Here is a 26,471-nt window from a genome sequence, read left to right as displayed (position 1 = left end):
AATGATCCGGGGCTCCTGGGGACAAGAATCTTCATATTTCTCTTTAACTTTACTTCTTCCAAAATCAGTAAAAAAAAAAAAATTTTTAATGCACATCTCAATAAGTGTAGTTACCTTTTGTCACCAAAGTTATTACAAAATTAGTAACATTTTTAACCAAATAACCTTCCAGTTTGCTGTCAAGCAGTATGTTTACGAGTCTGCCAATTGTTTAGTTACTGTTCATAAACACAAATTTCTTTAGCTCTTAACCCAAGAACTTGTCCTCATTTTATTTTCAAAGGAAAGAGTTACATTCTGGTTTTGAAATCAATTGCTTGCAAGCTAAAGGCAAAAAAGCCTTAAAAATAAACATAATGTTAAAAAATAAAAGCCAATTATATTCACTTAGAGCTTGTTTAGAAAGAATGAAATGTAATACTTTCATTGTTTCTTGGCATTTGTCACTCAGCACAAGTTATTTAATTCATTTCTGGCTTGTTTCACCTGTAAAATGGAGATAATACTACCTGCCTCACAAGATTGGCCCTAAGATGAACCATGGTAACTTTTGGGAATTAGCATTAGTTTTATCCTTTCACTACTCATATTCGAACAAAGAGGTTTCTCCAAAGAAAAAGAAGAAAGTAATGGCTAATCAAGGACTAATACTTATTTCAGGCAAGTATAAAGTGATCTTTCAAGTAGCCAAGCACATGAAATTCTTCTGGAAAATTAATTTCTCATTCATTTGGCATCAGATAAGTCCGGGTTGAAACGGCTCTTCCCCTTTGGGGAAGAGTCACAGTTGTAGTACTTAAACCCATCGATTTCCTCCTCCACAAAACCGGGATAATACCACAATACCACTTACTTCAAAAAGTTGGTTTAAAAAATTAAACGAGGAAATATACGTGTTGTGTCTACCAGGGGCACTGCTCGTTAATTCAAAAAATATTCAAGGATTCCTCACGCCTGCAGATGCAAAAAGGTTAATAATCCTCAGTCTTTACCCTCGCCTCGTACGAGGGAACAGAGGGAAAACAGAAACACTTCAGAACCACTTCTTCTAGGAACGAAATTCACTGCCTTCTTACACCACCGGACCCTTAACCATAGGGACAACCAGCAGGCTTCCTCAAGTGCAATTACGCCTCCTCAGCCCTGCGTCCTTGGACTCCGCGCCGAAGGTGCCTACCTCTGCGCCTGCGCCGTGACCTAGATTTGGCGCATGCGCTGAGTGGGACTGGTTGGATTAAAAACCATGGCGTGGGTACCGGCGGAGTTTGCAGTAGAAGAGTTGATGCCCAGGCTGTTGCCAGTGGAGCCCTGCGACTTGACAGAGAGTTTTGATCCCTCCGTACCCCCGAGGACGCCTCAGGAATACCTGAGGCGGGTCCAGTAAGTGACTCGGTCCTGGAAGGGTAGGCTGGTGGTCCGCTCTGCCCCTGGGCACAGCTCTACCCCCCTCACCCCCCGCCTCTGTTTCGCTTCCCAGTCTAACGCGAGGTAGGGTCGAATCAAGATCACTTGATTACTTCTTTATCTGGGCGAGTTTTTATGAACGTAATTCTGTTTACCTGTGTCAAGATGTGTACTTTCAGATTTCCTTGCTTTCAATCCAGTTAATTTCGGAAATACATTGTTTGGTACGTCAATTGCAATTCTGTACTATTATTCAGATTTCGTAAAGAACCGTGGAAATGGACCGCTCCTTTTACGGCCCATGAACAAAGCACAGCCGTAATCACATTTCTTGCATTTATTACTTATTTGTAGGATCGAAGCAGCTCGATGTCCAGATGTTGTGGTAGCTCAGATTGATCCAAAGAAGTTGAAAAGGAAGCAAAGTGTGAATGTTTCTGTGAGTTTTATTACCCCGCAGGGGGTACTTCCATTTTCCCCTCCCCCGCCCAAACAGAAAGATCAATGGTTTTCCTATGGTCTCACAGTATCTCTATGATATATGTAAGATTTCACTATTCCCTGTAACATTAGACATTAGCTTGTACATTTTCCCCAAAAGGACAGTTGGCATTTACTGCCTCCAGAGAGGTTTTCAGTAACGCTGGCATTCGTGGAGACTCCTCATACTTCAGGTCAGTCCTAAAGGACTCTTTAAATAGGTTACTTACATTATCATTTATTTTTAGGGAACCTTTTTCCACTTGCTTTCATAATTATTCTTAGACTGGTGTTTAACATTATTTAGTGTAGTTTGCATGTTCTGAATTTGACTGGGTTTTGTTTTTTAAGAAAGGAAAAGTATCAAGTATCTTAAATTTTTTCTAGTTACTTGCACACCAGGAACGTTTTTGTTCTTTTATTTAACCAGCACGTTTTTTAATAAGCAACTAGGTGGTGCCAGGCACTGGGAATACAACAAAGAATGAGACAGAAAAATCCCCACCTTAGTAGAGTTTACATTCTCCTGAGGAAGACAGTAAACAAGCAAACAAAGTAATTGTATATTGTGACTATTGATATGAAGAAAATTAGCATGTGTAATGACCAATAAGTAACAAGGTAGAGTTGTTGCAGAAGGTCTCTCTAAGGTCATGCTGTTTAACCTAAGGTCAAAGGAGAGCAGCAGCTTTTAAATTTTGATAGGTCCTTTTCCTTTTATGTTCTAAGTAATTTCTTTGGTGTTTATTATCGGGATATTTTAATTCAGATACTACACTGTTTCATATAATTTCTTCTCAGAAATTTTTAGTTGATGGATGAGAATGTCTTATATACCTAGGTTTTGAAATATACACTTTTATTTCAAGGCAATCTGTCATCAGTTTTGAACTGTTATGCTGTGTTAGAAAGTTAAAGTAGCCTTTGTAAAGTCAAGTGTCTTAGATTATTTGTGTACATTCTTCCTATACCAAAATTCTTTAGTTTGGGATATATCTCTTTTGTTTCAAACTGTTTTGTTTTGTTTTAATTATAGAAAGGTAGGACTAAATTATATCTTCAGGGCCCATATAATTTAGATTTCTTAGATTAGAAATTCCAACTATGAACCATTCCAGATTGCTCTTACTGAAATGACTCTATAGGGATCTTTTCCTAATGTTTAAACTTGGACATAAAAAAGAGAAGGGCCTACTTTTTTTGCATCTGCAAGTGTATAGTATCTTTCTTATATAACCTTAATCATTTATAACTCTTCATTTTGATTCTGCTTTTACTTTGTAGAGGCATGAGATTCTAGTTATAACACTAACATTGATTCTTATATTTATGAACTGATCTCCAGCTTTCAGGATGCCAGCCTGCTCCAGAAGGATATTCTCCCACACTTCAGTGGCAGCAGCAACAAGTGGCACAGTTTTCATCTGTTCGACAAGTAAGTGTACTTTAATTATTTAATCAAATTAAACCCCTTCCATCAGAGAAAGACCATTATATGGTTTCACTCATATGTGGAATATGATACACAGTGCAGAGGATCATAGGGGAAGGGAGGGAAAACTGAATGGCAAGTCATCAGAGAGGGAGACAAACCATGAGAGACTCTTAACTATAGAAAACAAACTGAGGGTTGCTGGAGGGGAGGGGATGGAGGATGAGGTAATTGGATGATGGGCTTTGAGGAGCGCATGATGTGATGAGCATTGGGTGTTATAAGCAGCTGATGAATTATTGAACTCTACATCAGAAACTACTGATGTAATATATATTGGCTAATTGAATTTTAAATTAAAAAAAAAATTAGACCCCTTCTATCTTCCTCCCTCAAGATTTATTTCTGTTCTTAGACTTTAGTTGGAAAAATAAAATTCCTCCTCCTTCTTCTTTTTTTTTAAAGATTTATTTATTTGAGTGAGAGTGCACACCATGCAGGCAGGCATGTGAGTGGGGGAAGGAGCAGGCAGAGAGAATCTTTAGGCAGACTCCCCAATGGGCAATGAGTGTGGAGCCTGAGGAGGGCCTCTGTCTCATGACCCAGGAGATCGTGACCTGAGTCAAAACCAAGAGTTAGTCACTTAACTGACTGAGCCACCCAGGCACCCCAAGATTCATTATTCTGAAGGATAAAATTAAAATATTTATGAACCAGTTACCAGATTATGATCATTAGACATAATACAGTTTGAAACCCACCTTCCAAGTTTCAGGATTGTTAGGATGTTGCACAATTGTTTTCTTTTCAGGTATCCATTCTCTGAAGATCACTTGCCTAACTTTTCTTTCTTTAGAGTGTGATCAGACATAGGAGTCACTGGAAATCACAACAGTTAGACAGTAATGTGACCATGGTACGTAAGTTTCTTTGTCTAAGTGTACAGTGTGTACCTATTTGAAATAGTCCATATTTACTGCCATACTTTAAAGATTCACTTACTTAGTTTATATTACTTTTGTTCTTTTTCATTGACCGTTAGTAGAAATAATTCTGTTGCATTAGTAGCCGTAAAAGTAGTATATAATTGGGGCATCTGCGTGGCTCAGTGGGTTAAGCTTCTGCCTTCAGCTCGGGTCATGATCCCAGGGTCCTGGGATCAAGCCCCGCATTGGGCTCTCTGCTCCGCGGGGAGCCTGCTTCCTCCTCTCTTCTCTGCCTGCCTCTCTGCCTACTTGTGATCTCTTGTCTGTCAAATAAATAAATACAAATCTTTAAAAATTAAAGAAAAAAGTATATAATCAGTAATGCAAGTTGTTATTTTTATAACAGTTTTAATCCATAGAATCTTGAGAGACTTTGAATAGGTTCAGCCTCTACAATTTTTTTTTTAAGATTATTTATTTATTTATTTATTTGACAGAGATCACAAATAGGCAGAGAGGTGGGGGTGGGGGGAGAAGCAGGCTCCCTGCTGAGCACAGAGCCTGATGCAGGGCTCGATCCTAGGACCCCCAGATCATGACCTGACCCAAAGGCAGAGGCTCAACCCACTGAGCCACCCTGGCACCCCAAGCCTCTACAAATTGTTTTTTTTTTTAAGATTTTATTTCTTTATTTGACAGACAGTGATCACAAGTAGCCAGAGAGCCAGGCAGAGAGAGAGGAAGGGAAGCAGGCCCCCCGCCGAGCAGAGAGCCCGATGCAGGACTCGATCCTAGGACCCTGAGATCATGATCCGAGCTGAAGGCAGTGACTTAACCCACTGAGCCACCCAGGCATCCGCCTCTACAAATTTTTAAGGGTTCTTCTAGACCTTGATTTTTTAGAAAATAAATGTATTTTCAGAATTTACAAAAAGATTGAATAAAGGTTTATTGGATTTTCCTAGTAAGGTAATGGTGCCAATACCAGTGACATTTTAGTAAAGCCTGTTGCGCATATTAGAAAGTAGTATTTTCTGTGCTTTATCAGTTTAGATATAATTTTCAACTTCAGGAGGTATGTTATATCTGGACTACTGAATAAAAAAGGGAGGTGGAGAAGAGATGGATACATTGTTCCAGGACAAGACTTCTAACTTTTTTAGGGAGTCTGATATTCTTAGAATCACATAAAAGCTATTTATATTCAGAAGAAAAAAATTGTGTGTAACCAAGGTTTTGCTCCCACTTTCACATAGTTCATAGATTTCAGATCTTAGAAGCTTCCTCTAGGCAGTTCTTCCTAATATCTTTTACATGGTAACACCTTTGGATAAATGGAGGAGGCTGCTTGCATAGCCCTCGACTGGAGCTGAAAGCTGAGAAATTCAGTATATGGACTCTGCTTGCTTCTAAATGCTAGTTGAAAGCTCTGCTCTAGGAAAAGTGTGAAACAAACTAACATCACTTGCCTAAGATAATTTAACTCATAAAAGGTATAGCTGAGCTTCAAACCAAAGGTTGGCTGTAAAGCTTTTCTCTGTGCTTTGAGGCCTCCTGGGAAAAGGTAGTAGAGGGACAGGGGGTAGGTGAGTGGACATATTTTTTTCTTGCTTAGTATAAGGACTTTTGGGTAGATTCTTACTAGTTCAAAAAGAAGCTGCATCAGTAACTTGACAATACAATTTTGTCAAAAATGTAAATGACTGAACATGATTGAATAAATCGTGATCCATCAAAACAGTGAAATAGTAATAGCATGTTCATCAAGGCAAAAATAAATGTTATGTAAATAATAAAATGAATTTTTTAAGTAGAGCACTCTAATAGTTTATTTAAAGCAACAAGGTAAATACAAACATTATTTACTGATTTAGTCAGTCATTTATTAAGTACCTATTTTTAGTAATCAGGGTATTCACTGTTACCTGAAATAGAAATGGTCTCTGACCTAATGGAGTAAAGGAAAGGGCAGATACAGTGTTCCAGTACAATAGGTTTTAATCTTTCAGGGGTCTCATGTTTGTCCTGAGAATCTAATGAAAGCTATTTATCCTCAGGGGGGGAGACTACACCTGTGCAAATAAAATTTTTTGTCAGTACTTCTCCCCCCTGGACCTGCATTTGGTAGTGTAGAATAAATTTATTCTTTCTTTGGTTGGACTGTGCTTTCAAGTGTGTGAAGCATATAATTTTGTCTCCTTCCCTGGTATAAACATCCTTCATTCTTGTAAGTGTTTTTAGTGCATTTTTTCCCATACTAGTTTCCATCTTTATCATTCTCTTGAACAAACCCTTGTTTGTCAGTATCCATTAAAGTGTGATCCAAACTAAACACATCCCACATGATGTGTAACACTTGGGCACTGTATTAATTTGCTAGGGCTGCCATAATAAAACACCACAGACTGGGTGTTTTAGCAAACAGTAATTTATTTTCTCACAGTTCTCTAGGCTACAAGTCTAAGATGAAGGTATTAACATGTTTTGTTCCTCCTGAAGTCTCTTTGGCTTGCAGGTGGCCATGTGGCTGTGTCCTCACATGGTCTTTCCTATGTGCACAGGCATCCTTAGTGCCTCTTGTTATGTCTACATTTCCTTTTTTCTTTTTTTTAAAGATTTATTTTATTTTAAAGATTTTATTTATTTATTTGTCAGAGAGAGAGAGAGCGAGCACAGGCAGACAGAGTGGAAGGCAGAGACAGAGAGAGAAGCAGGCTCCCTGCTGAGCAAGGAGCCCGATGCAGGACTCAATTCCAGGATGCTGGGATTATGACCTGAGCTGAAGGCAGTGGCTTAACCGACTGACCACCCAGGCGTCCCAGATTTATTTATTCTAGAAAGAGTGTGTGTACATGTGTTGGGGGACAGTGGGGAGGGGCAAAGTGAGAAGGAGAAAGAGTCTCAAGCCAACTCTGCACTCTGAGCATGGAGCCCAAGGAGGGGCCTGGGATCACCACCAGCACATAAACCAAGAGTTGGACACTTAACTGACTGTACCACTCAGGCACCCCTAAATTTCCTCTTCTTAGAAGGACATTGGTCAGATGATGAAAGCCCACCCTAAAAGCCTGATTTTTATCATAATCCATTATAAAGGCCTTGTCCAAATATAGTCACATTCTAAGATACTGGAGGGTAGGGCTTCAACATACAAATTTTGGGGGGAAAAATTCAACCCATAATAGGCACCATATCTTTCTGTTGAAGTGGTAGGAATATAAAAGACTTCACTTTTTTTTTTTAACTATTCAGTTAAAAATGAAACAACATAGAAAGAAGATAATTTTTTTTTTTCTTTTAGCCAAAATCTGAAGATGAAGAAGGCTGGAAAAAATTTTGTCTGGGTGAAAGGTTATGTGCTGAAGGGGCTGTTGGACCAGCTACCAGTGAAGGTCCTGGAATTGATTATGTGCAAGTAAGTGATCTGTGGATAAACCAAAGGAGTTCTACTTTTGGTGTATGATTTGATACAAAGATTCTGAAACTACAACCTAGGCCAAATCTAGTTTGCAGGCTGTTTTTGTATAGCCTATGAGCCAGGAGTGTTTTTAAAATAATACTGAGTTACTGAGTGTATGGCCTGCAAAGCCTAAAATACCCTCTGGCTCTTTACAGAAAATGTTTGCCAACCTATGACCTAGCTAATTGGCTCTCTTATTTAAAAATGTGCACCCCAGTTTCTGAAACAATGTACTGTGACCTACCTTTCTTTCTTTCTTTTTTTTTTTTTTTTTAAGATTTTATTTATTTATTTGACAGAGATCACAAGTAGGCAGAGAGGCAGATAGAGAGAGAGAGGAGGAAGCAGGCTCCCCGCTGAGCAGAGAGCCGGATGCAGGGCTCGATCCCGGGATTGCTGGGATCATGACCTGAGCTGAAGGCAGAGACTTTAACCCACTGAGCCACCCAGGCGCCCCTCTTTCTTTCTTTTTTTAAGATTTTATTTATTTATTTGACACAGAGAGAAAAAGAACAAGCAGGGGGAGTGGCAGGGAGAGGGAGAAGCAGGCTCACACAGAGCAGGAAGCCCGACGTGAGACTCCATCCCAGGACTCTGGGATCGTGACCTGAGATGATTGCAGATGCTTAACCAACTGAGCCACCCAGGCACCCCGTACTATGACTTTTCTTAGGTGGGCTTTGTATCTCTTAAGTTTTAGCTATGTGATAACTTCCTGAGATAGGATTCAGGGTTTTTTTTTAATGATTGAGCATGGGTTATGAGTTTTGCATAGTCCAGGAAACAAAGGAAAACATGACACAGGGGCTTAAAAATGCTTAATAGATTTCATATTCTGGAGATGAACTTTTGAAGGTATTCTTACATTTCCCATGGCTTTATTCTAATCATAAATCATACGCCAACTGCTTCTTGGCCCCACAGTTTGTGTGTTTATCTCATTTAAAAGTAGCTGATCCAAAAAATGTAAAAGCTCTAAAAATTTGGGCCCCTGGGTGGCTCAGTAAGTTGAGCATTCAAGCCTTGATTTCACCTCACATCTTGATCTCAGGGTTATGAGTGAAAGCCCCACACTGGGCTCCATGCTGGGTATGGAACCTACTTTAAAAAACAAACCAAAAACCATCAAAAATCATTGAAAGACCAACAACTAATTAAAACAGAAAAGGCAGGGGCACCTGGGTGGCTCAGTCATTAAACGTCTGCCTTCGGCTCAGGTCATAATCCCAGGGTCCTGGGATCAAGCCCTGCATCGGGCTCCCTTATCTGTTGGGAGGCCTGCTTCTCCCTCTCCGACTTACCCTGCTTGTGTTCCCTCTCTCACTATCTCTTTATCAAATAAATAAAGTCTTAAAAAAAAAAAGAAACAAAAAACAAAGAAAATGCAAAGGCTATAAATAGCTCACAGAAAGAAAAATATAAATTGCTCTTAGATGAGAAGATGCCATATTCACTCATCATAGAAATATAACTTGTAACTCCACTGAGCTGCTGTTTTTCAGATAACATTGGCAAAGGAAATTTGATAGCTCTTTTAACAAGGGCGGGGAAAATAGGTACTTTTATACATGGTGGTGGGGTGTACATAGATTCGGGTCTGTAAACAAACTAATTTGGCCCTGTTTCTTACACAATCTGTTGTGTTTTTTTGGATAATGCCCTAATGGACGTTGTATTTCAAAATGTATTCTAATTGGACAAAAAATTACAACTCACTTAGCTTGTTATTACAAAATATATGAAAGTAAAATACAGCATGTGGAAGAACCATTTAAGGAGGCAGAGTTAATGCACAGCCTCCTTTTAAGATTTTTTAAAATTTATTTATTTGACAGAGACGCAGCGAGAGAGGCAGCAGAACCAGGGAGAGTGGTAGAGGAAGAAGTAGGCTTCCTGCCAAGCAGGGAGCCCAATGTGGGGCTCAATCCCAGGACCCTAGGATCATGACCTGAGCCGAACGCTTAACAACTGAGCCACCCAGGTGCCCCTCAAAATACTTTTTTAATTGAATCAGCTTAGGTTTGAAAAAAATTATTCTGAGTGCCCTTTATTCCTGAAAATGTTAGCTTTAGCTGCAGATTTTGAAAACGTGTATGCAGCATATTAATATAGTATCAATAGTATCATAGTATTAGTTTAGGAAATTTCATATTTTAATTACATCATTTTTAAATTTATATATTCAAATTGCAAAATATTTTTTGAGGCATTTCCAATGTAATAGTTGATAGAATGTTTTATTATAATGGGTAATGAAGGAATTTCCTGTTAGTCATTCTTTGTTTTTAAAAATTGTGATAAGAAACTCACGAGTTTGGGGGCACCTGGGTGGCTTAGTGGGTTAAAGCCTCTGCCTTCAGCTCGGGTCGTGATCCCAGGGTCCTGGGATTGAGCCCTGCATCACGCTCTCTGCTCAGCTGGGAGCCTGCTTCCTTCTCTCTCTCTCTGCCTGCCTGTCTGCCTACTTGTGACCTCTGTCAAATAAATAAATAAAATCTTTAAAAAAAAAACAAAAACTCACGAGTTTGAAAATAATGAAGCACCCTTTATAATACCATTTAGTAAATTTCATTCTCATTTTTCTTTCAGATTGGTTTTCCTCCCTTGCTAAGTATTGTTAGCAGAATGAATCAGGTAAAATCCATTCAATAATACTGATGAATGTATTTGTTGTTTCCAATGTGTATGAGAGTATATAAACACATTCATTAAATGCTTACAGTACATAAGGTCCTGTCCTAACCTCATTAACAGTTGTTATTTAATTCCCAGTACAACTCATATTGAGAATTATTATTAATATCCAGTTTTTATAGATAAGGAAACTATTGAAAGTTAAATGATTTGCAGGTGGTTTCAGCAAGTTCTAATGGCACACTGGGATTTAACCCCAGTTCGACCTAATTCCAGAGCTCATGCTACATCATGTTGTTCAACTCTTCAATTGTGTATATTTCAGTTTTAAGTCTTAGATTCTGGGGTTTGAAGTAAAACTGAGGTTAGATTGTTACTTCTAGTTCCAGTTGTCCTATATATCCCATTAGGAATGAAATAGATAATTTCTTGGAGCAAAAGCTTCTCACTCTTTTAGGATGAAGAACTCTGTTATCCATTTAAATAGCAGATGAGAAATTTGATTATTTTGCCTTCACATAGCTTTGGGTGCCCTTGAAAGATAAATTTTTTTAAGTGTCGTGCTCTGTTGGAAATCCTTTACTGGCTAATAGTCTCACTTGATCATTTGCTTTAAAATACTGTGACTTTCGTTAAGTGTCCAATTATGCTTGAAGAAGCAAGAGAATATTTTCAACAGTTTGATAAATTCTGTCTATATAACTTTAAAACCATCTTTCTCTAGCTAACTTTCTCTTTATATTTTTACTTTGACTTAATGAAAATAACTTGAAGGTATTTATGCAAAGATTTTTTTTTAAGAGCCAGGGGAATTTTTCAGGTATTTTTAAACTAAGTTAGTGGTTACAGACTAAATCCTTGGGTTTAAACCAAGGTATTGATACTTGAAAGTACTTAAAAAATATTTGTCTAAAAAGCTTCTTCCCTCTGAGTGATCCACCTATCCAAATTACTAAATACAGTCAATTTCTCTGGAAGTCTAAAGCATGGGACTATTTTTAATATCAGAGTTGCTTTTTAACTAAACTTATTGAAACCCATGTTGAACTTGCCTTTGTTTTATTACTAATACATTTCTTCCACCTTCCCTTTCCCCTTTTTTTAGGCTACAGTAACTAGCGTATTAGAATATCTGAGTAATTGGTTTGGAGAAAGAGACTTCACTCCAGAACTGGTAGTATTGCATCTTTTTATTTTTATAATGCAGACAAAATTGTGTATACTTGTTTTATATATGAGATAGGACTCTAAGGATATTTATGGATATGTGTGTATTATACTTGTACATAAACTATGTGTACAATGCAAACTATGCTTGCTTGCAGTGAAATAAGGAGCTTAGAGTAGAATGCAAATCAATATTATATTTTATTGAGAAAGATTTACCTTGGAAAAAGTCAACTAAAGAGTTTATTTATGGGGACACCTGGGTGGCTCAGTTGGTTAAGCAGCTGCCTTCGGCTCAGGTCATGATCCCAGAGTCCTGAGATCGAGTCCCACATCGGGCTCCTTGCTCCGCAGGGAGCCTGCTTCTCCCTCTGACTCTTCCTTCCACTCTTTCTGCCTGTGCTCGCTCTCACTCACTCTCTCTCTGACAAATAAATAAATAAAATCTTTAAAAAAAAAAAAAAAGTTTATTTATGGGGCGCCTGGGTGGCTCAGTGGGTTAAAGCCTCTGCCTTCAGCTCAGGTCATGATCTCAGGGTCCTGGGATCAAGCCCTGCATCGGGCTCTCTGCTCAGCAGGGAGCCTGCTTTCTTTCCTCTCTCTCTGCCTGTCTCTCTGCCTACTTGTGATCTGTCTGTCAAATAAATAAATAAAATCTTTAAAAAAAAAAAAAAGTTTATTTATATCTTGGGAGAAGCAACTTGTCTCACTGCAGTCCAGTAACAAATAGATCACTGACTGACATCCAGTTTGGACATCCCATTATAAGTAGTGCTGGCTTAAATAAATTTGAAATGCATTTTCTTTTTTGTGTGTGTTCTGTGTATATGTGTTGTTTTTGTATGTTTGTTTTTTAAGTAGGCTCCTTGCCCAATGTGGAGCCCAGCATGGGGCCTGAGCTCATGACCCTGAGATCAGTCAAGGCCTGAGCTGAAATCAAGAGTCAGATGCTCAACCTCTACTGAGCCACCCAGGTGCCCAGAAACAGTGACTTTAAACATTAATTTTTTTCCCCTTAAGTGCACGTTATATAGTAGAGATTTAAAAGAATAAAATATAAAAATGAAAATCTAGTGAATTTCACATAAGAATATGATACTTAAGAGACTTCCCAAGCTACCGAGATGAATGGCAGGCTTAAAAATTTGTACATTATATTGCAATATTGGTTTATCTGTTTTTCCCAGCAGACTATAAGTTTCTGCAGGGCAAAGATTATATCTTATCCTTTGACAGGGAGCTTTGGAGCCTCTGGTATGCTCTTTTGCAAATATCCTTAACTATAAAAAAATATATGTTTCTAAAAATTAGATTTAACTTCAAAGGATAATAAAATTTCTTATTAGGATATTAAGCAGATAATTCATTTATATAATGTCCACCAAACTGACTTATTTGACCCAAACTGAAGATGAAAATGAGCTGTGAATATAAAACTATAAAGTAGAGGGGCAGTGCAGTGTAGTTAAGAGTATAGAGGATTGCTGGGGTGTCACCTTGAGCAGGTACTGAATCCTTATATGCGCCAGTCTCCTTATCTGTAAAATGCAAATAACAGCTCATAGGTTATTGGAGGATTCAAGGAGTTACTATATACAAAGTTCTTAGTGTTAATGCCTGGCACACAGTGCTTACTATTTTGTTGGTATTTGATATTCTTTTGTGAGTTGGATTTTAAGACCATGGTTAAACATCCAACTCTTAAGCTCGGCCCAGGTCTTGATCTCAGGGTTGTCATTTCAAGTACCATGCCCAGCCTACTTAAAAAATAAATAAATAGAGATAAAATCACTGTTTCTGATTCAGTGGCCACACATATGTAATATGTTATTTTACATATGTAATATGTTATTCTGGGTTTTTTAGCTCCCGATTTCATATATATAGTTCTGTATGATAATGTAACTCATATAATTTCCATTGTCTTAATGTCTCATGGTTTACTTGGTTCTCTCATTATTGATCTTCTGGGTTCTTTCTTGTATTTTATAATCATGACTAAATTACAAACATTTATACTAATTTAATTTAATTAACATTTTCTCAGGATATTGCTAGAGTAGAATTATTGAATCAGGGTTTTATAACCTTTTGTTACATTTTGCTACATTGCTTTGCAAAAGGAATGAATCAGTTAATAGTGCCATCAGCAAAGGTTTCTTCTTTTTCTCTGGAGCTCCGCTTTAAGTTGAACCATGTACATTTGCCATTTTTGTAGGTTAAAAACATTTGATTATCAGTAATTCCATATGTTCAATCTAATGATTATAATCATTTTATAATTTGCTTGTTTTCAAATTTAGTGAACTTACAGTAATACTTCAAAGTAAATGTAATTTGTATTCCTTGAATGTCAGTGAAAGTGAATATTTTCCCCATCATAGGTATATTAGGCATACCTTCAAGAGATAACTTTGTATATATTCATATTACTTGTTCATTGGAATCTGGATGTTCAACTCTAAATTCTACATCCATTCTTTCTCTCTGATAGTGACCTTTTAGCAGTATTACCTGACCTGTTTTCCTTCTCTTCCTTAAATCTTTATTTTATTAACTTTGTTGTAAGATTTTTTTGGAAAATTTTTTTTAAACTTCTGAAGATTTCCCAAGGTAATAAGGTGATAAGTTTGGCGTTTCCTATTTATTAGTGAGAGCATATTACCAAAAAGTAGCTATATTTGTCAGAGGAACTGACAGCTGATGTACTAAATCTTAACCTAATGAACCCTTTGCTTCTAACCTTGAGTCGATATGACTCTTAAATCAACGGTATTCAGTTCTTCTATCCAATTAACCATATTATCAGAACTTTCCTATTAAGAATACCAGTGTATAAAGACCTATATTACAAAGTTTGCTTATCATAAACTAGCAGAAGAAAAAAGACATTTTTTAAAAATGTCTTTACTTGGGATTACTTTAATTTCTTCTTGAAAAATAAATACAGCCTTATTTTTCATCCAAATGTGAAGGTATTAAAGAATATGTTCAGCTATTTTGTTTTGGGTTTTGTTTTTACATTTTAGTATTGCCACAGTGTGTTCACTGACTTTGAGAAAAGGTGCCTCTAAATATAAATACATCTTAGACAATCAGTAGAGGTTTAAGAGCCATTTGAATACCTGAATGCCAGTTATATGGTAAATGTAGCCCTGAGAATTCGAGCCAAGTTTAAATGTATAATAGTTTTTTGATGTAGAAGAGGATGCCAGTTATTATTTATAAAAGAAACTTGGATGTGAATCTTTTGTTTAAGAAAAAGTCTTATTGATTTGGGGTAGCTTGAGGAGCTAATTTAGTTTGTTGCATGAATTGCTATGTAAACATTGTTTAATATTCTTTAGGTTTCTCCAGAGTGATTTGTTCCTCAGAATAAATTCAGTCATATACACTGCTGGTGGAAATAGAATTTGATATAATTTTTCTGGGGTACAATTTACTGATTATATCTCAGAAACATTTATGAACACATATACCCTTTGATACTACCATTTTATTTCTAGGAATTTAGCCCAAAAAACCAGAGATGCTCTAAAATTTATGTTCAAGGGCGCCTGGGTGGCTCAGTGGGTTAAGCCGCTGCCTTCGGCTCAGGTCATGATCTCAGAGTCCTGGGATCGAGTCCCGCATCGGGCTCTCTGCTCAGCAGAGAGCCTGCTTCCCTCTCTCTCTCTGCCTGCCTCTCCATCTACTTGTGATTTCTCTCTGTCAAATAAATAAATAAAATCTTAAAAAAAAAAAAAAAAAAAAAATAAAATTTATGTTCAAGGATATTTATCACACTATTTTTTATATAACAGCAGCAAATTAAACCCGAGTGCTCAACAATAGGAAATTGGTTAATTATGGTACATTCAAAATGGAACATTCATTCCATAAAGATTTTAATTTAAGCTCCTGTTGTGTTCCAACTCTAGACTTGGTCTTAGGGGTATAATATCTATCATTATACTCTCAAAGAGTTTGGGAAAAGAAAGAATAAACCAGCAGTGACAGGAAAGTGTTTGGTTAAGGAGTATTTATATAAGTGTTGAGATGTTATTAATCCCATTTAACAACATGGGAGATACTTAACTATGTATTGCAAGTAAAGAAGAGGGCTACCCAAGGTTACTACCACATTATTAATATTACTGCATTAATGGAACTTTATTTTTTTATAAGTTGTACATAATAAATATGCTAAAGATAAAAATTAGCACTTTTTTAAATTAGAAATTTTATCTGGATGGGGTTGTGTTTGTGTTTTTTACTTTGTGCTCTTTGTAGTCTTCAGTTTTTCTGAATTGAATATTTTTTCCTTTTGTAATTAAAAAAAAGAGAGAGAACATTTCAAAAGAGGATGGGGATGGAGTACCTGGGGGGCTCAGTTGGTTAAGTGTCTGACTCTTGATCTCAGCTCAGGTCTTAATTTCAGGATTGTGAGTTCAAGCCCTCCATTGGGCTCCATGCTAAGCATGGAGCCTACTTTAAAAATAAGTAAATATATAAAAAGAGTGGGGATAGATTGTTTGCCATGGTACTTAACAGAAGTATCAAAACATTTTTTATAATTTAAGATTTATTTATTTTTTATTTTTTATTTTTTTTTTAAGATTTTATTTATTTATTTGACAGAGAGAAATCACAAGTAGACGGAGAGGCAGGCAGAGAGAGAGGAAGGGAAGCAGGCTCCCTGCTGAGCAGAGAGCCCGATGCGGGACTCGATCCCAGGACCCTGAGATCATGACCTGAGCCGAAGGCAGCGGCTTAACCCACTGAGCCACCCAGGCGCCCCAAGATTTATTTTTTTAAGTACTCTCTATTCCTAGCATGGGGCTTGAACTCACAGTCCCAAGATCAAGGGTTGCATGCTCCACCAACTGAGCCAGCCAGGTGCCCCTCAAAACATTATTTCATCTAGAGTATATTTTTTTGTATAGGCATGGGGCAAAGTTATAAATTTATAAAATTATTTATTTGCATATCTGTCTATAAAGGGTAAAGGAAAAATATGTGTCTTAATTTTTGCAAGGATTAGCACATCTTAATGTAGTTTTCTGTCTAGAAATCAGGACTTCCATTATAGGAAGAATCTCTAAAATGAACTCTTTGGACCTAAGGGTATTTGAAGTATCCAATGTCCTATGTCTGTGGTAACAAGATACAAAAGCTATTGGCTGGCTGTCTAGATAATCCCTTGTTGTCTATATCCAAACATAATACAGTTAATGTTACATTGATTTATTCATAGCAAATAACCAGACACAACTTTGGACATTTAAAAAAATAACTTAAACTTAGGGTACGGTATTTGCTACTTACTACTTTTTCTAAAATCCTCTTTAGGGAAGGTGGCTTTATGCATTATTGGCTTGTCTTGAAAAACCTTTATTACCTGAGGCTCATTCACTGATTCGGCAGCTAGCAAGAAGGTGCTCTGAAGTAAGGCTCTTAGTGGTAAGTTACAGCTTACTATTTCAAATTGATTTATGTGGTAATAAAAAAGGATTACATTGAAATAGGAAAATGTGGAATATTTTATTAGTCAAGATTAGATTTGGCCACATAATTTTAGGAAGCCCAAAATAACAGTAGCTTAAATAAAATGGACATGTTTTTCTTAGATAAAGGAAGTCTTCAGGTGGACCGAGCAAATCTAAGATGGAAGTAGCCCAGGCCTTTGAGTTCTGGCTCATGTGACTTCGGTTGCCAAGCTCACCTCATGGTCCAAGGTAGCTGCTGGAGTTCAGCCATTATATTTGGTTATAGGAACTAGAAAGAAGAGAAGATTATCCTCTAACAAAGCTTCCCAGAGGTTTCACAAGCACATCTGGCTGTATATCTAGCTCATTTAGCCAGACTTTAGTCACATGGCCATTAGGAACTATGGGTAGTTTTACTTTTAGCTGGGGGGACAGGGTGCCTAGTTAAAAATGAACTTCCTTTGCTAAATAGCAAGGGAAAACAAGAAGCTGGAGTGGTCAACTAACAGTCTCTGGCGCAATGATTGTTCTGAATACCTGCAGCATTATAATATAAATAAACTTTATGCCAGATTAAGTCCACCTGTGATTTTTTTTTTCTTTCATCCCTCCTTTCCCTTCCACAAAATGTATACTCGTTCTCTATTGACTACTCACAAATATTTTTGTTAAATCATGATACGGCCCAAACTAGCTTCTGTGGCTTGTACTCCAAGCAGAATATACTTGCAACTCAGAAAATATTTCACATATTTTGTTCCTAGACTTTATTTCGTCTCCAGAAGTGCCTTTTCACTCTTCCAATCTGCATCTAAATACCATTTAGTTTTCGTAATCTGGCTCATATTCTACCACTTTCTATGATTCTCTTCCTGATCCTAACAACTAAAAAGAATCTCTTCGTCCTCTGTTTTTCCAGTATAATTAATGTTTTTTATGGGCACTTTACACATTTTTCTTTCATTAAAATTAATATGGATATTTTATCTTCTCCGCTATTAGCAGGTAATATGTTTTATTCAGCTTTGTTTCATATAGTGCTTGACACATAGATTAGAGTATACTAACAAGGAAGCATGTCCCAAGTTTGAATTAACATGTGACGTGTCTGCTATAACATTTCTTGATAGGTTATTGTAACTTTATCCTGAAATGTATAAAATTAAATTACACATTCGGTAACATCACTTTGTAAAATATATATAGTTCAGCAACTATCTCCATATAATTGAGAAGCCTGATCTGCTGGACTATTTTCTGGTATGTCTTAAGCTAGAAGCCATGATTTCAGTCCTCAATTTTAAGTTTTTTAAAATATTTTTTATAGTTTGTTTTCCGTACTGTGTAGTTAGGACATTTGTGTGTGGGGGGGAGTTGCTCCCCTACTTGGAACCGGGAAAAATCTTTTTTCCAAGTTATTCTCCTTTGAATCTTCAATTCTTTATTTCTTTTCCCTATTGAGGACCTTTCTTTAAAAGTTCATGTCAGGGGCCACCTGGGTGGGTGGCTCAGTCGTTAAGTATCTGCCTTCAGCTCGGGTCATGATCCCAGAGTCCTTGGATAAGTCCCACGTTGGTCTCCCTGCTTAGCGAGGTGTCTGCATCTCCCTCTGCCTGCCACTCCCCCTGCTTGTGCCCTCTCTGTGACAAATAAAATCTTTAAAGATCATGTCAGATGTTTCTCAAGGGTTGTTAGCTCTCTAGCTTTCTCCTTCTTCTTTGAGGTTTTCTACTTCCATATGATTATTACTATTATCTAACAAAAGTTTCATGTTTTGCATATTGAAATTTGTTTCAAAAATACTAGGGAGAGGGACGCCTGGGTGGCTCAGTTGGTTGGACGACTGCTTTCGGCTCAGGTCATGATCCCGGAGTCCCAAGATCAAGTCCTGCATCGGGATCCCAGCTCCATGGGGAGTCTTTTCTCCCTCTGACCTTCTCCTCGCTCATGCTCTCTCTCACTGCCTCTCTCTCAAATAAATAAATAAAATCGTTAAAAAAAAAAAAATACTAGGGAGAACACTCTACATTTTTCTGATTTTTTTTTTTCTTTAGGACAGTAAAGATGATGAGCGGGTTCCTGCTTTGAATTTATTAATCTGTCTGGTTAGCAGGTAAGTAATCCTTGATTCCTTGCTTTATAATAGTGTTACTAATGGAAAATACTGTTTTCATTTTCAAACAGAGGAAATTGAGGTATAAGGAAACAATATCATACGTATATCAATTCCCTATATTTTGAGTTTTTTCAATAAATAATGCTACAGTGTAGACCCTTATACGTTATAGCTCTGTTATTTCCTAAGGGCAAACTCCTAGAAATAAGTTGAAGTGCTTGCATGTATTTTAAAACCGAGATATTTATTAATAGTTGGCCTTCCAGAAACTCCTATCTTTCTGTGTTCCCATGAAAGTGTCAGTGAGACTGCCTGTCTTCTATTCAACACTGGGCATTTTCAGTTGATACAAATGTTTCCATTCTAATAACAAAAAGATACAAATTATTTTTATTTGCATTTGTTTAATTCCCAGTGAGGGTAAAAAAATACTTTATTTTATTGTAATTTTTTTAATTGCCTGTGTTCTTTATTCATTTTCAGTTTGAACATATTTTTATTTAGTATGTGTTTGATTTCATTTCTTAACATTGAAGTTCTACCTGGAATTTATCTAAAAACATTCTCATATTCTGAATTCATGTGTATGAGTATATGTGTGTATTATACCTACACATATTTATTTCAGGTCTCTTTCTGGATTAGATTTTTTTTTTTTTTTAAGATTTTATTTATTTATTTGACAGAGAGAGATCACAAGTAGGCAGAGAGGCAGGCAGAGAGAGGGAAGCAGGCTCCCCGCTGAGCAGAGAGCCTGACGCGGGGCTTGATCCCAGGACCCTGAGATCACGACCCAAACCGAAGGCAGAGGCTTAACCCACTGAGCCACCCAGGCACCCCTGGACTTGATATTTTATACATTGGTCAGTGTTTTTAATCTAATGCCAATACCTTTCTAAAGCTTTATATTATGTTTAAATATTGATAAGGGAAATGATCTGTGTCCATTATTCTTCCTCAAGACACTTTTTCAGAATACACATGTATTCAATATATAATTTCTCAATCTATAATAATTATGCTGCTGGTGATAATTAATACTTAACTAGACACTTTGTGCCACGCATTTTTCTTAGTGCTTCATAATAGAAACTCATTGAATCCTTAGAAGGTAGGTGCTATTACCAATTACAGATGAGGAAACCATGGCAGAAAAGATAAAACAATTTTCTGGCCATCACAAAGCTAGTAAATTGTAGGGCTAAGGTCCAAAAACAAGGCAGCTTTGCTCCAGAGTTAAGTTCTGGACTATGCTCGTATCAAACTACCTATCTCTTGGTAATAAGGATTAAATGAAAGCCCTATGCCCTAGGCGCTATGTATACTGGGTCTTTAATCCTTACAACTCAAGAGTTTTTTCTTTTACTTTCACAGGTGAAGACACAGCTTCAGAAACATTAATTAGGGTTCAGTAAACTAGTACTGAATGGAATCAGAGACTTAAATATAACATCTGACTACTAATCCACTGATATTTTATAATGTGCAGTTATGAGAAAAGCAATATCAAGTAATTAGTTATGATTATTTTTTTTTCCTTTCAGAACATTATTTAAAAATGAAAAATATGTTCTAGGCCAGAAAATTTTCTTAGACTATATAGGCTTCACTTAAGAAAACCTGAAGGGGCACCTGGGTGGCTCAGTGGGCTAAAAAGCCACTGCTTTCGGCTCAGGTCATGATCTTGGGGTCCTGGGATGAAGCCCTGAATTGGGCTCTCTGCTTGGCAGGGAGCCTGCTTCCCCCTCTCTCTCTGCCTGCCTCTCTGCCTACTTGTGATCTCTGTCTGTCAAATAAATAAATAAATAAATCTTTAAGAAAAGGGAAGAGAAAACCTGCAGAAGAGGGGTGCCTGAGTGGCTTAGTCAGTTAGGCGTTGACTCCTGATTTTGGCTCAGGTCATGAACTCAGATGGAGCCCCGTGTTGGCATGGAGCCTGCTTAAGATGCTCTCTCCCCCCTGCCCCACACAGCAGGCTGTCTAAAAGAAGACTTAAAGAAGATTCTAGAATGTTTGGAAAAAGATAACATAGACCTTGAATCTTGGCCATAGCCATCTCAATATAAGTATCAAATATTGTTTTCTTTTGTAGGTTTGTTTTTTTGTTGTTGTTGGTCTTGTTTATCCTACAACTTTAAAGCAAAAACTTCTAACTGATAGAAATACCTACTCAAATGAGTGGAATCCCATTCAGATGGGATTTAATAGCCCTATTACCCACCTTAATTATTTTATCAATGAAAAATGTTTTAAGCTCCTTTTTTTTTTTTTTTTTAAGATTTTATTTATTTATTTGACAGAGAGAGAGATCACAAGTAGACACAGAGGCAGGTAAAGAGAGAGGGAGAAGCAGGCTCCCGGCCAAGCAGAGAGCCCGATGTGGGGCTTGATTCCAGGACCCTGAGATCATGACCTGAGCCGAAGGCAGAGGCTTAACCCACTGAGCCACCCAGGTGCTGCTAAGGTTCTTATTATGGATATTTTCAAATACATATGAATGTAGTAGAATAATACTTGCCCCCCATCAGCATCTATCACCCAAGTTCAACATTTATTAACTTCACCAGAGTATTTCATTTGTCTCATCTTTTTTGTTAATGTATTTTAAACAAATCTCAGACATGTCATTTCTCCTGTTTTAGAGTATCTAAGTGATTAGGACCTTTTAAAACATGACTCTAATACTGGTATCATATCTAATAAATTTAATAACTCCACAATATTATCTGATACCTAGTTCACGTTTCATATTCCTTAATTGTTCCCAAAATGTCTTCTCACATTTGAATTGTTCAAATCAGGATCCAACCCTTTCCCTTTCCACACTAGCCAGGGAGAGGTCGAACCACATGCTGTTGTTCTTCATTCCCATGGTAACTTAAAGAGAAACTTTCACAATGTCCAGAGCCCTTGATATTCTGGAAATGGAGAAGGCTGTCCTCAAATTCCTTGCAGCAGGAACCCACTTAGGTTGCACCAACCTTGACTTCCAAATGGAGCAGTACATCTACAAAAGGAAAGTGTTAGTATCTACATCATAAATCGGAAGAGTCGGGACGCCTGGGTGGCTCAGTGGGTTAAGCCGCTGCCTTCGGCTCAGGTCATGATCTCAGGGTCCTGGGATCGAGTCCCGCATCGGGCTCTCTGCTCAGCAGGGAGCCTGCTTCCCTCTCTCTCTCTGCCTGCCTCTCCATCTACTTGTGATTTCTCTCTGTCAAATAAATAAATAAAATAAAATAAAATAAAAAAAAATAAATAAATCGGAAGAGAGGGGCGCCTGGGTGGCTCAGTTGTTTAAGCATCCAACTCTTGATGTCAGCTTAGGTCTTGATCTCAGGGTCGTGAGTTCAAGCTCCATGTTGGGCTCCATGCTGGGTGCGGAGCCTACTTTAAAAAAAAAAAAAAATCTGGAGAGAGAACCTGGGATATGCTTCTGCAGGCATCTTGTGCCATTGTTGCCATTGAAAACCCAGTTGATGTCAGTGTTCTGTCATCCAGAAATACTAGCCAGCAAGCTGTGCTGAAGTTTGCTGCTGCTACTGGAGCCACTCCCTCCTGCTGGCCACTTTATCCCTGGAACCTTCAATAACCAGATCCAGGCAGCCTTCCTAGAGCCAAGCCTTCTTGGTGGTTACTGATGCTAGGACTGACCACAGCCTCACACAGAGGTGTCTTACGTTAACCTGTTTACGGTCGCTCTGTGTAACACAGACTCTCCTCTGCACTCTATGCACATTACTATCCCTTACAGCAATAAGGGAGCTCACTCAGTGAGTCTAATGTGGCGGAGCCTGGCCTGGAAAGTTCTGTCCGTGCTTGGCACCATTTCCCATGAACACCCGTGTGAGGTCATGCCTTATCTCTACTGCTACAGAGATCCTGAAGAGATTGAAAAGGAAGAGCAGGCCGCTGCTGAAAAGGCTGTGACCAAGGAAGACTTTCAGGGTGAATGGACTGCTCCAGCTCCTGACTTCACTGCAGTTCATCCTGAAGTCACAAACTGGTCACAGTCAGTTCCCTACTAAATGAAAACTGGAATGCTCAGCCAGCCACTGAAGACTAGCCTGTAGCTCCCATTGCTCAGGCCACTGAATGCATAGAAACACCCACGGAGCAGTCTTAAGCTGCTCTTCCACCAAGGCACACAAAATGGAAATAAGGTTGATGGAAAATAAGTAGGTGCTAAAAAAAAAAAAAAACCTAAAAAACAAACAAAAATACCCAAGTCAGGATCCACGTGAAATGTACTCATTGCTTTTGTTTGATATGTCTCTTGAGTCTCCCCATCAGTTTCCTGGGTTTATCTCTTTGCTATTTATTTGTTGGGAAAAAAACCAGCCCTTTGACTTGTAAAATTTCCCATGTTTTGGTTTTGACAGCTATATCTTATCTTCATGTTGGTGTTTAATGTGTTCATTTATCCCCCATATTTTCTGTAAGCCGTTAGGTTGTCTTAAAGGCTTGATTATTGGGGTGCCTGGGTGCTTCAGTTGTTAAGTGTTTTCCTTCAGCTCAGGTCATGATCCCAGGATGCTGGGATGGAGCCCCGCCTCGGGCTCCCTGCTAAGTGGGAAGCCTGCATCTCCTCTCGCACTCCCTCTGCTTGTGTTCCCTCTCTTGCAGTGTCTCTGTCAGATAAATGTTATTTTTTTTTTTTTAAGATTTTATTTATTTATTTGACAGAGAAATCCCAAGTAGGCAGAGAGGTGGGCAGAGAGAGAAGGGGAAGCAAGCTTGTGGCTGAGAGAGAGAGAGCCCGATGCGGGGCTCGATCCCAGGACCCTGGGATCATGACCCGAGTTGAAGGCAGAGGTTTAACCCACTGAGCCACCCAGGCGCCCCTCTGTCAGATAAATTTTTAAAATCTTCAAAAGGAAAAAAAGTAAAGGCTTGATTATTATATATAGGGTTTTTTTTTGTTTTTTTTTTTTTGTTTTTTTTTGGTTTGGCAAGACTCCGTGGGTTGTGGTGTGCACATCAGGAGGCACATAATATCTGGTTGTCCCACTTCTAGTATGAAGTTGATCAATGCATTCAGGTAAAGGGATATTGCAGTCATTATTTTTGTTGATGCTCAGGTTGTTCCGTGTTTGGTCAGCAGGAACCCATCAGATCAGTTTCTACGCTTTTGTTCTATATAACCCTGGTGGTCTTTTATAGCTTGCTTATTGTCAGGTATGTCAAGATGGTTCAAATGTATCTTAGACATTTCTGGCCCCAGATCTGGAATCAGTGTTTTTTTCCCAGGAGTGCTTGTTCCTCTTTTAAAGTAGAAAATGACAGGGCGCCTGGGTGGCTCAGTGGGTTAAGCCACTGCCTTCGGCTCAGGTCATGGTCTTGGAGTCCTGGGATCAAGTCCCGCATCGGGCTCTGTGCTCAGCGGGGAGCCTACTTCCTCCTCTCTCTCTCTCTCTCTCTCTCTCTCTCTCTCTCTGCCTGCCTCTCTGCCTATTTGTGATCTCTCTCTGTCAAATAAATAAATAAAATCTTTAAAAAAAAATAAAAATAAAAAATAAAGTAGAAAATGGGGGGCACCTGAGTGGCTCAATGGGTTAATAAGCCTCTGCCTTCGGCTCAGGTCATGATCTCAGGGTCCTAGGATTGAGCCCAGGATCGGGGTGTCTGCTTGGCGGTGAGCCTGCTTCCCATTCTCTCTCTGCCTGCCTCTCTACTTGTGATCTCTCTCTGTCAAATAAATAAATAAAATCTTAAAAAAAAAAAAAAGTAGAAAATGGTATTTAGAGTCCACAATTTGGACATTAGGGAAGTTAGCGGTTACTAGGTTGGTCATTGCCTTTAGGCCTTTTGGATGACCAGAGGTAGGAAGTATGTGTTTCTTAGAAAGAGAAAAATGACATTATGACTTCAAATTTCATTTTCAGTTCTGATTTAAGATGACGTGATTTTTCTTGAAGCTGTGTTTCTTTTTCCTCTGCTGAAATTCTGTTTTCTAGCATTAACAGTTACTGGCTTTTTCCTACAATAGGCACATAATAGTTTCAGAATAAATATACTAACAGTGTTACTGATAGTACAACTACTAAAATCAGTTTAAGAATTCTTTGCAGTTCTTTTGTCTCTGGTATATCTCACTAGGGACATATACCAGAACATCACATGTAAGATCACTTGAAATTATTCTCCTCTGTGGGGTTATGCCAACAGCCTGATAAAGATTCATTTGGTTGGGTTTGGGGATTTTCTTTCTTTTTTTTTTTTTTTTTTTTTTCATTTAATCTTTTTTTATAATTGCATAAAATATTTACATTGTTCAAAGTTAAAATTTTAATTCAGGATGCATTTGAAATATTTTAGAACCCACCTTTATCCTCTCTAGCCTTTCTCTCTTCTGTAGTTTTCCGTTTTATTAATTTTTGGTTTACCCTTCTATTTACTGTTTCTTTCTAAAAGTGTAAGTATAGATAAATATATCTGCATTCCTACACACCCTTACAAAAGGTAGCATAGTAAATATACTATTCTATACCTTGTTTTTTTCATTTAATAAATCCTAGAAATCACACTGTATAGCAGTGTATTTTCCTCATTTTTTAAAAAAGATTTTATTCATTTATTTGACAGAGACCACAAGTAGGCAGGGGCAGGGTGGTGGAGTTGTGGTGTAGAGTGTGGATCAGGCTCCCTGCTGAGTAGAGAGCCTGATGCAGGGCTCACTCCCAAGACCCTGAGATCATGACCCGAGCTGAAGGCAGAAACTTAACCCACTGAGCCACCCAAGTGCCCCTCATTTCTTTTTATAAAAAAAGAGGCTTTTATAAAAAGCCTCAGTCTTCCACTATGTAGATGTACCATAGTTTAGTCAATGAGTGCCTTTATTGATGGATGTTTGGGCTGTTTGTGGTGTTTTGCTATTATAAGTAGTGCTGCTATTAATATTTTTAATATACATGAATTTTTTTTTTTCCCTAGGTATTTTGACCAACGTGATTTAGCTGATGAACCATCTTGATTTGGCTGGTCTCTCTGAGATAGAAGATACTTGTGATGAAGGCAGCATGAGTCTGAGGATGTACATTGACAGCTCAAGTTTAGAATTGTATCCTATCTTCAACATTATTTGAAGGGTCTTCATCTTAACCTGTGCATTTCAAGTTGACATTCAGAAGATATATTGATTTGAGTGTCTGAAGTATTCTTTGGAAAATCCCAGCCAGCCAGTTTATGACAGAACAGTTTAAACAGTTTTCTATAATTACATGTTTTTAAAACAAATTCAGTGCCATTTATTGGTGAAGTATCCTGTACAGAAACTGTATGATAAAATTTTAGAGATCATTGGTGCTTTTTCATTGTTTCTTTACATATATACACATAAACTCTTATTGAAAATGTGTTTTGGTTATTAAAATCTTGTTTGACTCTT

At 37.8% G+C, this 26,471-nt stretch overlaps 1 protein-coding gene and 1 pseudogene across 3 annotated transcripts; both read left to right on the top strand.

Annotated features, from left to right (window-relative positions):
- The first annotated feature begins 1,128 nt into the window (after window positions 1-1,128).
- On the top strand, window positions 1,129-26,471 carry GEMIN2 (gem nuclear organelle associated protein 2). 2 transcript variants are annotated; one of them, XM_082737767.1, is made up of 10 exons: window positions 1,129-1,380; window positions 1,759-1,843; window positions 3,230-3,319; window positions 4,173-4,232; window positions 7,544-7,657; window positions 10,292-10,336; window positions 11,442-11,510; window positions 16,835-16,945; window positions 19,026-19,084; window positions 26,018-26,471. In XM_082737767.1, the coding sequence occupies exons 1-10, from the start codon at window positions 1,244-1,246 to the stop codon at window positions 26,055-26,057; spliced, it is 810 nt and encodes a 269-aa protein (XP_082593893.1). In that variant the 5' UTR covers window positions 1,129-1,243; the 3' UTR covers window positions 26,058-26,471. The 2 variants fall into 2 exon arrangements, with proteins under 2 accessions (XP_082593893.1, XP_082593894.1); XM_082737768.1 differs by lacking the exon at window positions 4,173-4,232 and having other exon boundaries at window positions 1,196-1,380.
- LOC309868213 (small ribosomal subunit protein uS2 pseudogene) lies at window positions 22,404-23,305 on the top strand (annotated as a pseudogene). The gene has a single exon. The product of its transcript is annotated as a small ribosomal subunit protein uS2 pseudogene (transcript).

This window comes from Mustela nivalis, assembly GCF_964662115.1.
Source record: "Mustela nivalis genome assembly, chromosome: 6".
Classification (NCBI taxonomy): Eukaryota; Metazoa; Chordata; class Mammalia; order Carnivora; family Mustelidae; genus Mustela; species Mustela nivalis.
The sequence above is the reverse complement of the archived record's forward strand: the minus strand, read 5'-3'. Positions and strand labels throughout refer to the sequence as shown.

Coding starts and splice junctions, on each gene's coding strand:
- GEMIN2 (XM_082737767.1), top strand. CDS start 1,244: ATGGCGTGGGTACCGGCGGAGTTTGCAGTAGAAGAGTTGATGCCCAGG. Junction 3,320..4,172: donor AGTTTTCATCTGTTCGACAA/GTAAGTGTACTT, acceptor TTCTTTCTTTAG/AGTGTGATCAGACATAGGAG. Junction 16,946..19,025: donor CTGAAGTAAGGCTCTTAGTG/GTAAGTTACAGC, acceptor TTTTTTCTTTAG/GACAGTAAAGATGATGAGCG.